Consider the following 18,366-nt stretch of genomic DNA (forward strand, 5'->3'; position numbering starts at 1 on the left):
CTGATTCCCTTAGGAGAACTAAGGCCATATCTACCTAGAGGCTGGAATAAGACCCTTCTGGGCCTGACAAGCACAGATAACAATTCTGGCAACAATTGGCCCTGGGGTTTCAGCAGGTCCACAGGTGGAAGTTGAAAGTGGGATTTAATCTGGTTGAGTTCATCTTCTGGTAGGAAACCACACAGAACCCAGGAGCACCACCAAGATGGCAGGGGGAGCTGTGTGGCTCAGAGATAACTGGGGCCCCATCCTCTTCCTGTTCCTCATTGACTGGCTGGAAAGGTGGACACTAAAAATTCAAGATTCATTTGTAGTTAGTTGAAGTATGCAAGGAGATGACATATTGTTTTATGCAAGGAGATGACATATTGTTTAGACTCCCTCGCTCCCTCCCTCTTTCTTTCTCCCTTCCTTCCCTCCCTCCCTCCCTCCCTCCCTCCCTTCCTTCCTTCCTTCTTTTTCTTTCTTTCTTATGGAATCCTGCCTTTGTCACCCAGGCTGGAGTGCAATGGCACAATCTCGGCTCACTGCAACGTCCACCTCCTGGGTTCAAGTGATTTTCCTGCTTCAGCCTCCTTAGTAGCTGGGATTACAGGCACACACCACTATGCCCAGCTAATTTTTGTATTTTTAGTAGAGACAGGGTTTCATCATGTTGGCCAGGCTGGTCTCGAACTCTTGACCTCAGGTAATCTGCCCTCCTCGGCCTCCCAAAGTGCTGGGATTACAGGCGTGAGCCACTGCACCTGGCTACACATATTATTTTCTAAAAATGTCACTAATCCTGTGAAAGTTTCGTTTGAAATGCTTGTCCTAAAATACACTAACTTTTTGTATGTGATGACAGATCTAAGTGCTTGTGGTGTGTTCATTTTGAGAACCATCAAATATTTCTAGGGTAAAATTTCTTTGAATTTTTTCACTTCAGAGGAGGATCAAGTGTCTCCTAATTACTGTATCATTTGTTTCCCAAGCTGCTTTTTTTGTTCGTTTGTTTGTTTGTTTTTGCTTTTTTTTTTGAGACAGAGTCTCACTTTGTCGCCCAGGCTGGAGTGCAGTGGCGCAGTCTCGGCTCACTGCAAGCTCCACCTCCTGGGTTCACACCATTCTCCTGCCTCAGCCTCCCGAGTAGCTGGGACTACAGGTGCCCGCCACCACGCCTGGCTAATTTTTTCTATTTTTAGTAGAGGCGGGGTTTTACTGTGTTAGCCAGGATGGTCTCAATCTCCTGACCTCATGATCTGGCCACCTTGGCCTCCCAAAGTGCTGAGATTACAGGCGTGAGCCACTGCGCCCAGCCACTGCATTTGTTAATGAGAAAGATTAAAGATCTTTTTCATGGCTTCTTGGTGGCTGGTCTGCAACTTTCCTGGCAATGACTGCCTCCTACTGAATATACTACATTTCAGATCCTTACGTTTATCTGTTATGATTAGAGAATAAAGGGTGAGCTCATTGTTCCTAATCTTTTCCACTGCCTTTAAGGCCCTGACATACTTTACCCCCTCCTTTTCAGTAGACAATGTTTTCTCCCACTTCTTTCAGAAATATAAACTGCTTTATCTTCTCTCATCCTCAAAACGTGTCAAGGTATTCATATTTACTCTCTACCTTCCCCTCTTTCTTAGCATAGGGTTCTGTTAGGACATTTGATTTTAAGTCACATAAACCCAACTCCAACTAGCTTAAACAAAAATGTGACTTTACTATAAAGTTTCTGGGGTATCTTGGGAAACTGTTTGTGGCTGGATCCTGGGCATATAGCTGGAGCCAGGGACTCCTTACTAGCTCTTTCTATACAGCCTTCTTTGGGACAGCATCATTATTCTCTCTACTGTTAACTATTTCTGCTTGCCCAGCCATCTGGTGGAACAGGCCACCAATAGTGCCCAGGTTTATATCTCCATTTCGTCAGTCAACCATGTGGAACTGGAAGAGCTCAATTCTGATTTGAAATTCCCACAAATGCATTCTGATTAGCCAGCTTAGATCACCACTCACTCCTGGACCAATGAATGTTAGCCACAGAGTCAGGTCACAGTGTATACCATGGTTGTTCTTATGGTAGCCATCTGAATGGAGTTGGGGGTTGGGGGAAGGTGGGAGGTGGAAGGTGGGCAGTCTTCATCGAATAAGAGGGAGCAGAAGGTCTTGGAAAAAGAAGGGATGCCAGGAGAGATAGAACAATACTTGGCTACTCCGTGCCATCCCTTGTCTTCAGGCAAATGGAAAGATCTTGAATTTTTAATTCTATCTTTTCTCATCTTCTTCAGGATTTAGTTTAATTAATTACCCTTTTATATTTTTTGGTTTTTTTTAACACTAGATTATACTGCAATAAATTACCCTTTTTTCTTTTTGCATTTTGAATATTTCTACTCAAACTCTTTTTCTTTAGGCTTACATTTGCTGAAGATTCTCTTACACCAAAGGAGCATCCCATAACCTGTCTTCAAGTTCCTGCCCAATCTCTGTACCTTTTTTTTTTCTGCCATGTAAATGTCATCTGCCCCATATCACACTTTATCCCAATCTGGCCTCCTCCCTCTTCATTTCCTTCTTCAATGCCACCTCCATTTTCCCAGAGTGTTTTTTGGTTTTTGAAAGGCTGAACAGAGTCAGAGTGAGGGAAGGATGAAATCTACAGGCCATAGTGATGCAGCCCTTCCAGCAGGTGTGACAGGTAGTCTCTGATGTGCCACTGCCCACTCCCTCGCAGCCCGGCCCCAAGAGGCCCCTTGGATTGTAGAGCATAACACTGACCAGTATCTACCTTTCTAGCTTCCTGGTTCCAGAGAGTCTGTGGCCACAGTATCACCTGGACCCCACCCAGATAGCTGATAATCAGCTTATTTACCAAAGTTTCACTGGGTACAAGGACCGTCTCATGAAGAGAGAGGGTGGGCGCCCTCTTGGAGAGGCTGTTTGCTATTTGCTCCCTCACAGGTGTAGCCTCCCATTGCCAGTCCTATGCTCTCTGGAATGAAGAGGAAAGGTAATAACCACAGGCTGGACCAGAACTGCTTTATTTTTTTGAGACAGAGTCTTGCTCTGTTGGCCCGGGCTGGAGTGCAGTGGTGTGATCTCGGCTCACTGCAACCTCTGCCTCCCAGGTTCAAGCATTCTCCTGCCTCAGCCTCCTGAGCCGCTGGGATTCCAGGTGCATGCCACCACATGTGGCTAATTTTTGTATTTTTAGTAGAGACGGGGTTTCACCATGTTGGCCAGGTTGGTCTTGAACTCCTGATGTCAAGTGATCCACTCACCTCAGCCTCCCAAAGTGCTTGGATTACAGGGGTGAGCCACCACGCCCGGCCAGAGCTGCTTTCTTAAGTGTCCCCGTAGGTAAAGGTCAAGCCCTCGCCCTCACTCACCAACTTGTGTTCTTGCAGCTCTGGGCTATGTTGGTGCTTGTGGTGCTTGTGGTACTTGCGAAGCCACATGAAGCCCTTTGCCTCTGGTTAAAAAAAAAAAAAAAAAAACTCTCTCTCTCTTTTTTTTTTTTTTTAAGATGCAATTTTGCTCTTGTTGCCCAGGCTAGAGTGCAGTGGTGCAATCTCGGCTCACTGCAACCTCCGCCTCCTGGTTTCAAGCGATTCTCCTGCCTCAGCCTCCCAAGTAGCTGGGATTACAGGCATGTGCCACCACACCCAGCTAATTTTTATATTTTTAGTAGAGACGGGTTTCTCCCTGTTGGTCAGGCTGGTCTCAAACTTCCAACCTCAGGTGATCTGCCCTCCTCGGCCTCCCAAAGTGTTGGGATTACAGGCGTGAGCCACCATGCCTAGCCAAAATAAAACTCTTTTATTATGAAAATTTTAAAACAGGTACAGGTAGAGATATTAGTTTAATGTGTTTACCACCCACTTTTCACAATTATCCATTTGAGGCCAATGTTGCTCCATCTACACCCCCATAGTGACACTCTTCCTTTATTTCAAAGCAAATCCTAGATCATATACTTTATGGGTAAATATTTCAGTATGTATCTCTAAACAACAGCTTTCCTTTTTTGTTTCTTTTTGGCTTTGCTCAAGTTTATTATTGAGGTATAATTTACATGCTGCAAGTTGCCCTTTTTAGGCTAATTTTGAGGTTTTATAAGCTTATTCCGTCATAAAACCATCACAATCAGGATATAGAACAGTTCTGTCCCCTCCCCAAATTGCCCTATATCCCTTTGCAGTGAATTCCGCCCAACCTCCATGCAACTACACATCTGTTTTCTGTTCCTATAGTTTTATATTTTTCAAAATGTCGTTAAAAATAGAACATCCTACAGTGTGTAGCCCTTTGAAATGTCACTTTAAAAAACATAACCATCAAACTGTGATCACATCACCCCCAATCAATAATTCTCTAATATCAGATACCACATTCCCACAACTGTCCTAAGAAGTATGTTTTCACAAACTGATTTAGGATCTACATAAGGTCTACACATTGCAATTGGTTGTTTTGTCTCTCAAGTCTCTTAATCTATAGGTTTTCTCTCCATCTTTTGTTTAAGAAATTGGGCTGTCACAGTTTTTCATAATCTGGATTTTTATCAATTGTATCTGCATGTTGTCATTTCTTCTGTTCTCTATAGTCTTGCTACTAAAATGTGGTCCATGGACCAGCAGCATCTGCATCACCTGGGAGTTTGTTAGAAAAGCATAATCTTGGCCGGGCGCGGTGGCTCAAGCCTGTAATCCCAGCACTTTGGGAGGCCGAGACGGGCGGATCACGAGGTCAGGAGATCGAGACCATCCTGGCGAACACAGTGAAACCCCGTCTCTACTAAAAATACAAAAAACTAGCCGGGCGAGGTGGCGGGCGCCTGTAGTCCCAGCTTCTCGGGAGGCTGAGGCAGGAGAATGGCGTAAACCCGGGAGGCGGAGCTTGCAGTGAGCTGAGATCCGGCCACTGCACTCCAGCCTGGGCGACAGAGCGAGACTCCGTCTCAACAAAAAAAAAAAAAAAAAAAGAAAAGCATAATCTTGGACCCCACTCAAGACCTATTGAATCAGAATCTGCATTTTTAACATTCAACAAGATCTCTGACTGGGCCTGGTGGCTCACGCCTGTAATTCCACCACTTTGGGAGGCTGAGGCGGGTTCATTTGAGTTCAGGAGTTTGAGACCAGCCTGGCCAACATGGTGAAACCCTGTCTCTACTAAAAATACAAAAATTAGCTGGGTGTGTTGCATACCTGTAGTCCCAGCTACTCAGGAAGCTGAGGCAGAAGAACCCCTTGAACCTGGGGGGCGGAGGTTGCAGTGAGCCAAGATCGTGCCATTGCACTCCAGCCTGGGCGACAGAACAAGAATCCGTCTCAAAAAAAAAAAAAAAAGAAAAAAAAAAAAAACTCCACCTCATTCTGTCCCTGTAAAATGGCTCTGAAACCTAGTGTGTTGATCTGGTTTAGGTTGGTTGGTTTGTGGATTTTTTTTTTTTTTTTGGCAAGCCTATGGGTGGCATTGGACCCCTTATTTATCAGCCCCGCCCACCTGGTCCTCTCTAGGTCTCTGACTGCTCCTGCTCCTCGTCAACCAGGACCTGTGTCTCCTCGTAACTCAGGCCTCTGTAAATGTAAGTGTGTCCAAGGAGATACATCCCACATACTACCCCAGACCTCCATTCTCTTTGTCTGCTATGGCTTTCAAGTATCTCGTCTGTCCTCCTGATTCACAAATCTCCTCTCTAATTGTGACCTGTCTATGGTCTCTTAACTTGCCTTTTCAGTTGCCAAGAGAATATCTCTTCCCAGATATTCTTGTTGCTAATACTAATTCTCACTAGCCTGCGCCTTTAATTCAACAAGTCAAAACCTGAATCACTGCTTTCCCTTCTATTTTCCATTTTGGATTAGTAACTTATTTTCTGATCACTCAGCCTAGGCTATTTTAAGCTGGCTTCTATTTTTTCCACTGTTTCATGTCTGATCTCTAATCAGTAGTTTAGTTTTATTAATTCTCCTGTATTTGTCAGCCCTCATTACGTTATGCTGGGGTAAGAGAAAATCCCTCCAATCTCAGTGGTTTGCAACACAAAGTTTTTTGTTTGTTTGTTTGTTTTGTTTGTTTGTTTGTTTGTTTTTTGAGATGGAGTCTCACTCTGTCACCCAGGCTGGAGTGCAGTGACACGATCTCGGCTCACTGCAAGCTCTGTCTCCCGGGTTCACGGCATTCTTCTGCCTCAGCCTCCAGAGTAGCTGAGACTACAGGCGCCCGCCACCACGCCTGGGTAATTTTTTCTATTTTTAGTAGAGACGGGGTTTCACTGTGTTAGCCAGGATGGTCTCGATCTCCTGACCTTGTGATCTGCCTACCTTGGCCTCCCAAAGTGCTGGGATTACAGGTGTGAGCCACCACACCTGGCCAACAACACTGTTTTATTTTTTCTTCAAGTTATATGTTGGCTGTAGGTTGACTGAAGCTCTGGTCTTTTTCATTCCAGGATCTAGGCTGAAGAGAAGCTCCAATTTGGGATACAGCAGAGGGAATAAAAAGGAATGGTAAAACTAGGAATAGCTTTCAAAGTTCAGTCATTGTGTAAATCAGTTCCATGGCTGATATGGTTTGGCTGTCTCCTCACCCTAATCTCATCTTGAATTCCCATGTGTTGTGGGAGGGACCTAGTGGGAGGTAATTGAATCGTCAGGGCAGGTCTTTTCCATGCTGCTGTTGTGATAGTGAGTAAGTCTCATGAGATCTGATGGTTATTAAAAGTTGGAGTTTTCCTGCACAAGCTCCCTTTTTTGCCTGCTGCCATCTACATAAGACGTGACTTGCTGCTCCTTGCCTTCTGCCATGATTGTGAGGCCTCACCAGCCATGTGGAACTGTGGGTCCAATATACCTTTTTCTTTTGTAAATTGCCCAGTCTCAGGTATGTCTTTATCAGCAGCATGAAAATGGACCAATATAATGATCATAGCAAATGACAAAGCCAAGTCTCATATTCATGGACTGAGAAAGTATGTTCAAATATTTGGAATCAATAGTATAATCTATCACAATTGCCATTTTGTATTTCAATTGCATCTTTTATTTTGATTCTGTTTACCCCTGCCTTAAACTTCACTTCTCTCAGCTTCCTCATGGAAGCCTTCTCTGATGCCCTGAGACTAGGCCACATCTACTGCTATTGGCTGTTGTGGAATTTATACTTCTCCTTCGTGATACATGTGAGACAACTGCAATTATTTATGAACTTATTTAATTTCTGACAGCCCCTAGACCGAAAGCTCTGTGAGGGCAGAGACGGTGTCTGTTTTGCTTACCGTTTAACCATTGGCACCTAGAAAAGTGTCTGGCATAGTGCAGCATGTAAAGGAATGAATGATTGCCTTAGTCATGCCCATATCATCCTTTACCTGGTTTACTGAAAGACCTTATCAGTAGTTTTGGAAATCTAATTTATTTTTCTGCCATCAGGATTTTTTTTCTTAAAGACTTACTCTTGGCCAGGTGTGGTGGCTCACACATGTAATCTCAGAACTTTGGGAGGCTGAGGCAGGCAGATCATTTTAGGTTGGGAGTTTGAGACTAGCCTGGCCAAAATGGTGGAACCTCATCTCTACTAAAAGTACAAAAATTAGCTGGGTGTGGTGGTGTGCACCTGTAATCCCAGCTACTTGGGAGGCTGAGGGGGAGGATCACTCGAACCTAGGAGGTGGAGGTTGCAGTGAGGCAAGATAGTGCCACTTGACTCCAGCCTGGGTGACGGTGAGAATCCATCTCAAAAACAAAACAAAACAAAAAGACTTGCTCTTCATATCATTTATTGGTTTTCTAGGTCAGGTTGTGCTTCTGAAGTTTCCTGAATGTGTATGCTTTCTCAGACTTCTATCCATTTGCATGGGCTGTTCCTTCTGTAGGATTCCATTTCTCCCCCCAGTGCTCTGCCTGGTAAAATCCTGTTCATCTTATAAACCTCAGTTCTGAGGCTACCTCCTCTGTGAAACCTCCCGTGACTCTCATTGCAGACTTGGGCCCTGCCCTTCTGCTTCCACATGTGTACCTCTGTTTTAGCAATTATCATGTTTCATTCTAAACCCAACATTCTGGTTTTCCAGTGCAGATTAGAAAAAGGGGAGTGTTGTGGGAGGTCAGGGACCCAGAATGGAGGGATCAGCTAGAGCTTTGGCAGAGGAAACATAAATTGTGAAGATTTCATGGACATTTATCACTTCCCTAATAATACTCTTATAATTTCTTATGCCTGTCTTACTTTAATCTCTTAATCCTGTTATCTCCATAAGCTGAGGGTGTACGTCACCTCGGGACCCTGTGATGATTGTGTTAACTATACAAATTGATTATAAAATGTGTGTTTGAACAATATGAAATCAGTGCACCTTGAAAATGAACAGAATAACAGCGATTGTAGGGAACAAGGGAAGACAACCATAAGGTCTGATTCCCTGTGGGGTCGGGCAGAAAGAGCCACATTTTTCTTCTTATAGAGAGCCTATAAATGGACATGCAAGAAGGAGAGATATAGCTAAATTCTTTTCCTAGCAAGGAATATTAAGACCCTGGGAAAAGAATTGCATTTCTTGGGGGTGTTCTGTAAACAGCTGCTCTGGGAGTGTCTGTCTGATGCAGTTATGATAAGGACTGAAATACACCCTGGTCACCTGCAGTACCCTCAGGCTTATTAGGGTGGGGAAAAAACCGCTCCCTGGTAAATTTGAGGTCAGACCAGTTCTCTGCTCTCAAACCCTGTTTTCTGTTGTTTAAGATGTTTATCAAGACAATACGTGCATAGCTGAACATAGACTCTTATCAGGAGTTTCTGATTTTGCCCTTTGCCTTGTGATCTTTATTGGCCTCCGAAGCGTGTGATCTTTGTTCTCCTTTTTGCGCTTTGAAGCATATGAGCCTTGTGACCTATCCCTGCTTGTACACCCCCTCCCCTTTTGAAATCCTTAATAAAACTTGCTGGTTTTGCAGCTCAGGTGGCATCATGGGCCGACCAATATGTGATGTCACCCCCAGCAGCCCAGCTGTAAAATTCCACTCTTTGTACTCTTTCTCTTTATTTCTCAGACCAGCTGACACTTAGGGAAAAAAGAAAGAACCTACACTGAAATACTGGGGGGCGGTTCCCCTGATAGGAGAGAGGTTAACAGTGTGGTTTTCCAGTGCAGATTAGAAAAAGGAGAGAGGGAACAGCAGAGTGGTGCAGTGGAAGCATGCTGGACCCGTAACCCAGAGGTTGATGGATGGAAACCATCCTCTGCTAGCTTTGTGATCTTGGCTGGGTGTGGCAGCTCACATCTGTAATCCCAGCACTTTGGGAGGCCAAGGTGGGAGGATCACTTGAGACCAGCCTGGGCAACATAGCAAGACATGTCTCCATAAAAAGGAAAACAAACACACACACACACACACAAGAGTGGCATTTCTAAATAGAGGCCTACTGACAACAGCAGAATTTACCACTGATGGCCTATCAGTAAAGGAGCGGCACCTGTCCCAGTTAACACAAGCACCTTCTGCAGTGGCTGCAGCAGTGTTTCTCTAGTGAGGACTTGGTTCCTACAACTCTCATCTACAAGTCTGAGCCTGAAAACTGCCTCAGATTTTAGCAAAACAAGCACAGTCTTGCTGTCTTCTTCTGTTTTCCTCTGAGCTGAAGGGGTCCCGGGCAGACCCAGAGCCCCTGGTTTCCTCATCATGAGCCTGAGTGTGAGTCAGAATCACCTGAGGGCTTGTGAAGCCAGAGGTTGCTGGGCTCCATCCGGAGTTTCTGATCCAATAGATCTAGGATGGGGACTGGAACTCGCATTTGTAAAAGATTCCCAGGGGATGTTGCTGCTGCTGGGCTGGCCTTAACCACTGGCCTAACAATGGGCCACAAGCAGGACCACAGTGAAAAACTCCAGTCAAACAGGAAGATACATATAACTTCATCCTTGATCAGGCACTTCTTGCTTCGTTTACACAGATGCCTGCATTTTTTACCCCAGGGAAGACTTTGTGACTTGATAATTTCCGCTTGTGGAACCAGTTGAACTGGATATTTATTATCAGATATTTACTTATACCAAATAAACATTGTTATACACTACGTAAAAATAGAAGGTGCTGGCATTCTGAATTCCTTGCAAGGGCTGTTCCTTCAGACCTGCTCCCTTATGGATCTGTATCACTGAGTCGTGTAGGCCAAAAGCATTGTAAGCCAAATCGTTGGAACTCAGGAGTTCTGTTCCTTGCTGTCACTGCATCCTTCCCTCAACAAACTTAGTTTACAGTAGACATCAGAATTTTGTATTCAACCACTAGCAGTAGTTTCTAAGGCATCATGCAATTAATATAAATCAATTTTAAAATTTATAACCTCCTAATAGGCCCTCTTGTTAAATTACTAATGTTGTATTTATTTTAAAAATGTTGGCTGGATGCAGTGGCTCACTCCTATAATCCTAGCACTTTGGGAGGCTCAAGGGATCACTTGAACCCAGGAGTTCGAGACCAGCCTGGGCAACATTATGAAACCTTGTCTCTATAAAACATACAAAATTTAGCTGGGCATTGTGGTGCACCCCTGTGATCCTAGCTACTCATGAGGCTGAGGTGGGAGGATCGCTTGAGTCCCGGGGGTGGGGGTCAAGGTTGCAGTGAGCTGAAATTGCACCATTGCACTCCAACCTGGGTAGCAGAGGGATACTTTGCCTAAAAAAAAAAAAAAAAAAAAAAAACAACAATGTTAACAATAGAGAGAGCTATGAAAACAAAATTTTAGAGACAATGTGGCTCAAGTACGGTCTCTGTGCAGTTGTAATTAGAAGGAACCAAGGTGGCTGACTGATTTTGAACTATAATTGTCACTGACAATAAGAGTTACTGTGGAGGATGAAAAACTCCCATCATTCCCTTAGCAAGACTTGGAAAGAAGGATGAATGACATTCAGCAAATTTAATATTTCACTGGTGCTAAAACTCACATTGTTTTGCATTGTTAAGTCTCTGAAATCCTGATGCATTTTACCATGGATGGCATTTTATGATTATGGTTGGCTAGGTCATGGTTGTGATGTGGTGTCACTGCCTGCACATGTACAAACTTGGTGGTTATTCCTGGTGGGATGACTTGTCAACTGTAATCTCCATGTTTCTCTCAACAGATTATATAAGGACCATCTGGAAAAGGAACATGCTCCCTGTTGTCCGGAAACCTTCCATTGACACCTTCAGGTAAGATCAGGAGAGCCCCAGCATCAAAATTTGTAAAACAGGTGTCAGTAGTTTGCAAGAAAACGGTAGTGGAATAGTTTTAAGAAATGCTGCATTATTAGCACATAGTAATTAAGGACACAGAGGACATTTCTGTATGAACGACACAGACTCCAATGACTATAAGCTCAAAAATGACTCAGAAGAATAACAGAGATTCTGAATGTAAGGAAGTTACAGGAATTCTTTAATGAATTTATTTTTGCTTATAGCTTCCTTCTTATGTATGCACAAGAGATGTATGATAACAACGTAGGTCTAAGTCTGTGCTTGTTCACTAAAACTTCTAAACGATAAAAAAGTATTACAAATAGTTTAATTGGGAATATTTCCTTTTTTTTTTTTTTTTTTTTGAGATGGAGTCTTGCTGTGTTGCCCAAGCTGGAGTGCAGTGGCGTGATCTTGGCTCACTGCAACCTCTGTCCCCTGGGTTCAAGTGATTCTTCTGCCTCAGCCTCCTGTGTAGCTGAAGGCACCCACCATCATGCTCTACTAATTTTTGTATTTTTAGTAGAGACGGGGTTTTGCCAAGTTCGCCAGGCTGGTCCCAAACTCCAGACCTCAGGTGATCTGCCTGCTTTGGCCTCCCAAAGTGCTGGGATTACAGGCATGAGCCACTGCACCCGGCCAGGAATATCTTTCTTTTTAACAGCAACTTTCAATCTTTTTAGTCTGAGGACTCCTTTACACTCTTAAAAAATATTGAGAATGGCCGGGCGCGGTGGCTCAAGCCTGTAATCCCAGCACTTTGGGAGGCCGAGACGGGTGGATCACGAGGTCAGAAGATCGAAACCATCCTGGCTAACATGGTGAAACCCCGTCTCTACTAAAAAATACAAAAAACTAGCCGGGCGAGGTGGCAGGAGCCTGTAGTCCCAGCTACTCGGGAGGCTGAGGCAGGAGAATGGCGTGAACCCGGGAGGCGGAGCTTGCAGTGAGCTGAGATCGCGCCACTGCACTCCAGCCTGGGCGACAGAGTGAGACTCCGTCAAAATATATATATATATATATATATATATTGAGAACACCGGAGAACTTGTGGTTTATATGGTAATATCAATAGTGACCATATTAGAGATTTAAACAGACTTTTAATACCAAAGAATCACAAGCACATGTTCCATTAGCTGTCAGAAAGGCAATGACATCACACATCATGTATCCTCTGGGAAACTCCAATGTATACTGGTAAGAGAATGAATATGAAAAGAAAGGGAGGAACCACACTTTGAGAATCCCTGGCATATAAAATAATGGTTTTTTAAAAAAATACAATTATATTTTGATGAATATGGATATATTTCCAAGTAAACTGTTGTTGGAAGAAGTAAAATATTGACCACATAGAAAATTCTATTGCTGAACAGTTGGTGTAGCATTTTGAGACACAGAAATTAACTGATATATCTTTCTTCTGTGGCTGTGGGAAATATCCATCCCCAACCGCCCCCCCCTTTTTTTTTTTTTTTTGAGACGGAGTCTCACTCTGTCTCCCAGGCTGGAGTGCAGTGGCGCTATCTCCCGGGTTTACGCCATTCTCCTGCTTCAGCCTCCCGAGTAGCTGGGACGACAGGCGCCCGCCACCACGCCCGGCTAATTTGTTGTATTTTTTAGTAGAGACGGGGTTTCACCGTGTTAGCCAGGATGGTCTCGATCTCCTGACCTCGTGATCCGCCCGCCTCGGCCTCCCAAAGTACTGGGATCACAGGCGTGAGCCACTGCGCCCGGCCCCCAACCGCCCTTCTTAGGTGGCCAGCTCACACGGGGTATCCTATAGGTCTCGGTAAATCGACCCTAAGGGAAGGTAAGAGTGTATCTTCTACTTGGGCTCTGGAGGGCAGTGGAATTGCCTGTAAAGCAGGAGGAAGGGATAGAAGTTGGGACAAAGATGAAAGGAGGAGTGTGGTTTGGCCCCTGGGGGACAAACCTGGATTTTCTAGAGACTAGGAGTGGCGGCGGGGCTTGCAGTTTCTGTCAGTGATGGAGATCTCTGGGGACTTGTACATGGCTCTGTGGGTACCGGTGGGCAGACAAACACTTGGTGCATAGGACACTGAAGCACCACCCAGGGTCCTGCTGGACAGGCCCAGAGAGAGGGCAGACCCTGGGGAGCTGCTGGCCTTTAGGGTACCCTGTGGTCCGAGCAAGACGTCCTAATGGCAGTCACCAATGGGCTGCTGCCCAGGGCCTTTTCTGCCGCTGTCCTGACCTAGAATCCTATAACCTTTCAAGGAAGGAGAACGGGAGCCATCACATACACACAGAGGGTGGCTTTCCTCCAGGGATCCTGGGAACCAGATTGACTTTCATTTAGAAACCGCAGAACAGTTACAGAAGCAAAAGAAATTAGTTATGACTGGATCTGAGGACATCTTGCCTGAATTGAATTTCCAGCTCTGTCACTTGCTAATGGAAGTCCCTCACAGGGTCTCCGCTGGGCACACTAAATGAGTGATACATGGAAACTCTTCAGATAGCACCTGGCATATGTATGTTATCTATCACCTCTTGAACCTCGATATCTTGGAGATGTCATAGGTGCCACACTACATCCTCTGCAGTTTGGGATGGCTGACGTTTGACCCTTTGCGTAAGTCCCCATATCGAAGGCTAGATTAAGCCCTAACGCTGGAGCCAAGGGGAGGGAGGGCAGGAACGTACTCTAAATAGAACTGCTCCCCCAGGGAGTGGGCGACCCAGCCTGCTCCAGCAGCCAGGAAGGTCTTCCTGCCACAGTGACTGCAGCGAGTGGCGTCCGGCCTCGCAGGGACTGAGGGCACTTCTCTGGTGTGAGCATTGGCGTCCAACGCCCGGCGCAGCAAAATTGCTGCAAACTCTCCCTGAGTCCAGAGAGGTCCAGGTCCTCCTGGGTTTCTTTTTATTTTAAATTTTTTGCCAGGCAGAGTTCTGGCGCTCCTTCAATCCGGGGGCGCCTGCGAGTCTGAGCCAGGAGATGGGCGTGGGCAGGCGTGGGTAGCACCATCTAGCCCCTGGCCACCTGCCGGGTGCTGGGTAGTCTGGAAGCGTCTGGAGCCCGGACCCCGCCTCCCGGCGCCCCACCCTGGACCCCTCCTTCCACGCGGGTCCCGCCCCACGATGGGCGTGGCCTCCCAGGGGGCGGGGCCGGGGAGGGCCTGAGAACGAGTCACGTCCCACAGGCTAGGCGAGGCGAGGCGGGGCGGAGCGCGGGAGGCCGGCTGGGAGGCGCACATCCGGCGGCTGCCCGGTACTTCATAAAGCGGCTCTCGCCGCGGGCTGTCGCCGCGGGCTGTCGCCGCGGTTTGCCTCTGCAGCAGCTCTGGGCTCTTCTCGGCTGCGGGAGCAGCTGCTCCAATGCTCCAGAGTGGCCATGGGCGCCCCGCACTGGTGGGACCAGTTGCAGGCTGGCAGCTCGGAGGTGGACTGGTGCGAGGACAACTACACCATCGTGCCTGCTATCGCCGAGTTCTACAACACGGTGCGGGGCGCGGGAGAGGGGAAGGCAGGCGGGCCGGCGGGAGGGGGCTGTCCCTGCGCCGCAGCGTCTGGAAGCTGGACGTGGGTCCCTGCGCGTATCTGGGGGCATTCTCTCCAGGGGCTGAGTCAGTCCACACCCCCTCCTCAGCACGCTCCTTCCAGTTCTCCATCTGTCCTCCTCTCCTGTCCCCATTCCCGACAGCTGGGCTCCTCTGCCTCCTCCTGTCATTTTTTGTGTTGTGTGTGTGATGGTCCTATTGTCTTGTTTGGCCCTCACGCGTCCAGAACCAGGGGCTATGTCAGCCCATTCTCCTTGTTTGGGTCAGTTGGGGGCGGTGAACCTGCCGGGACAAGTCTCTTCCTCCCCTGGGATCTCTGTGGCGTGACGCACTTGGGTCGCATTGTGCGTTTTTGCACTGAATACCTGCTCTCGGCGTGCTGGGAAGAGCACGCCCCCGGCAGGTCCCCGCGGCTGGGGTCACTCCCACCAGGCAGACTTGCCCCAACCCCAAGAACATGCCTATAATGGTCGAGTTATTTTTGGTCAGAATCAAGTTAATTACTACTCGTTCTTTTTTTCTTGCCTTTAGTGTCCTGTCTTGCGCAAGCCGCTAATTCAACTCCCCCAGGACTGTGCTTTCTCCAGTTCTGAAGTCTGAGGGGTGAAAGGAAAGTTTGGGAGTGATAATGTGCGGGTTTTGGACTTGTCTAGGTCCCTAGATAAGGGTGAGCAGAAACTTCCCCATTACAGAATCCTGGGTGTTTTTAGTTCTTGTGGTAGGGAAGGGTTGCAGCTGGGAGAGGAAATGCCTCTTATTTGTGTATTTCCATGGCTCAGAATCCTGGTACAGAATGTGAGACTTTGCGTGGTCATTTCTGTGGCTTATCTTTTCACCGCCCAAACAAGGAAAACAGGAACTCCTGGTTTGGGTCACTGTGAATTTGAGGTTGTTTTTTAGGGCTTTTCCTTCTGGATTTGCTAGAGAGAATGTCTTTGGCAGGAGTCAGGTGCTTACTGCCTGCAGGAATCTCAGATGATCTAGTCCCTGCTCTTTTATTCATCTGATGAGAAAACTGGGCTGTTGAGGAGGGAGCTGTCATGCTCACATTTCTGGCATGGCTGGGGCCACAATCCAGAAGTCTGGGCTCTCTCTTCCCTCAGTGTTGAAATCCATGGCTGGCTTCCATACAAACACTCCTGCTTCTTTTTTTATGATTAGGTTAGTTCCTTAAGAAAACATAAGGCTGGGCATTGTGGCTCACGCCTGTATTCCTAACACTTTGGGAGGCCAAGGCAGGTGGATCGCTTGAATCCAGGAGTTCGAGACCAACCTGGGCAACAAGGCGAAACCTCATCTCTACAAAAAAATACAAAAATTAGCTGGACATGTGGCACGCACCTGTTGTCCCAGTTACTTGGGAAACTGAGGTGGGAGGATCACCTGAGGCTGGGAGTTGAAGGCTGCAGTGAACCGAGATTGCGCCACTCCACTCTAGCCTGCGCAACAGGGTCTCAAAGAAAACCTGGCCCTCTGCTTTCTACAGCGACTATGAAAGACAGTTAGTGGAAGTGGCCATGACTTATCTATTACATAACCTCTCAGAGCATGCTGTCAGAGGTAAATAGTTGCACACAGAGGATGGGCTGGAGTAGTTCTGGGTACTTTCAATAAGGAGAAACACCAGTGGTAACACAAGTTGTCCTTTTGTAAATAACAAATATAGTGAAAGAGTAAGGATTTCACCAGAGTTCAAGAAGAAAAGACAGCTTGATGACAGGTTCTCACACACTTAGCAAGGTTATTATATGTGGAGTCTGGGGTCTATAGAGAGGGAGGGTCAAGCTTGGTTATTTTGGCCAAATAAGCTAGTGTATTGCTTCTCTGAGTCTGTCTTGAAAAGTGTCATAGGGCTGGATGAAAGGGAGAGTTTGTCTTCACTTTTAATCTAGTCCCATTGGAGCTATTACTCTACGTAGTGAGTGCTAAAGTCATTTTCAGAAATGAGCGGTTGATCCTCAACTGCAGTGTCTGGCTGATTAGCCCAGCTGGCCCATCTGACAAACTTTATTCCTTGGAATACTCATAAACCACAAAAATTGCCTTGGCAAAGCAGAGAGCGTAAGGTGTCAGATAATAAGGTCATTGCCTAGCTTTGTTGAGTGTAAGTCCAAGGAATTTAGCAAAAAATGTTTCTTCCCCTCTGTTCCTATTAAAAAAAATTTTTTTTTGAGACAGTCTTGCTCTGTTCCAGACTTGAGTGCTGTGGTGCAATCTTGGCTCACTGCAACCTCCACCTCCCAGGTTCAAGTGATCCTCCCAAAGTGCTGGGATTACAGGCGTGAGTCACTATGCCCGGCCTTCTTCCCCTGTGTTCTTACGTACTACTTATATTTTGATGCTTATCACAGGACGTTCCCGTGCTTATCTTACTCCTGTGTTGAGAAAGACAGTGAACTGTTATGTGGTGATAAATATCCTCTTGAATCCTCATAATAAGGCAACAGGTCTAATTACCCAGTTTATAGGAAACGAATAATCATTGCCAGTTTTGAGAAAAAGTTGGAGGAATTGTCAATGTTAAATCAGGAGAAGACTGGGAGAGGGATCTAGGACCTTCTTAATGGGTCTTCGGGGTAGCACATCACTACTATACCTTCAGATACTACTATCTACCATTACTTATTTGCTATGTGTTGAAGCTCTGCTGGGCACTCTATACTCACCCTAGACAATGGGTTCTATTTATTATATCCATTTGTTAAAGGTGGAAATTGAGGCCTAGAGAGTTTATGTAACTTGCTGTCGTCAAAAGCATAGCACAGCTGAAGTCAGAACTTGATCCATTTGACTCTACCAAGAGAGTTATCTTGAAGCTATAAGTGCCACTGTAACTAACTTAGATTTATCTATTTGGCATAGAATAGATATTTATTATTTAGTTATTGCATAACTTAAAACTCCTGTCTTGGGACCATTTTAGCTCTAGGATAAAACTCATAGTTTTTGATAGGAAAAAAGTTTACTTAAAGTAGTTTTTAAAATTACTGTTTATTTTAAAAATGATCATGGTAAAAAATTTAGAGTATGTAAGTTGTAGCATGAAAAATATCCTTCTGTATCTTTCTAGATATTTTCTAGGCATGTAAAAAGCACATGTATCTGTGTGTGCATATAAAATACACATGTATAAGGCCGGGGGCAGTGACTCACGCCTGTAATCTCAACACTTTGGGAGGCCGAGGCAGGCAGATCATTTGAGGTCAGGAGTTTGAGACCAACCTGGCCAACATGGTGCAACCTCATCTCTACTAAAAATACAAACAAATTAGCTGGTTGTGGTGGTATGTGCCTGTAATCCCAGCTACTCAGGAGACTGAGGCAGAAAAATTGCTTGAACCTGGGAGGTGGAGGCTGCAGTGAGCTGAGATTGCACCACTGCACACTCCAGCCTGGGTGACAGAGCAAGACTGTCTCAGAACAAACAAACAAACATAAAACCCAACAACAACAACAATAGCAAAAGCATGTGTAGCAAAATCATGAATACCTGAAGTTTTTTTCCAACCCATTTGAGAGCGTACTGTGTAAACTCTTATGTACCTTGTGTTTTTCACTTAATATGTCTTGGAGATATTTCCATATCAGCTCATATAGTGCTCTCTTCCTGTTTATAATGTTTA

General features: G+C 45.8%; 1 protein-coding gene across 2 annotated transcripts in view; it reads left to right on the forward strand.

The window, feature by feature from the left end:
* Positions 1-14,412: 14,412 nt before the first annotated feature.
* ACER2 (alkaline ceramidase 2) overlaps positions 14,413-18,366 on the forward strand; it is a 41,393-nt gene continuing 37,439 nt past the window's right edge. The window contains exon 1 of one of the 2 annotated variants that reach the window (XM_033237442.1): positions 14,413-14,685. In XM_033237442.1, coding sequence (XP_033093333.1) covers positions 14,578-14,685 — 108 coding nt within the window. In that variant the 5' untranslated portion in view covers positions 14,413-14,577. The remainder of the gene's footprint in view (positions 14,686-18,366) is intronic. The other variant, XM_033237444.1, reaches the window with a different exon arrangement.

Source organism: Trachypithecus francoisi, unplaced genomic scaffold (genome assembly GCF_009764315.1).
Source record: "Trachypithecus francoisi isolate TF-2019V2 unplaced genomic scaffold, Tfra_2.0 Lachesis_group16, whole genome shotgun sequence".
In the NCBI taxonomy this organism is placed as follows: Eukaryota; Metazoa; Chordata; class Mammalia; order Primates; family Cercopithecidae; genus Trachypithecus; species Trachypithecus francoisi.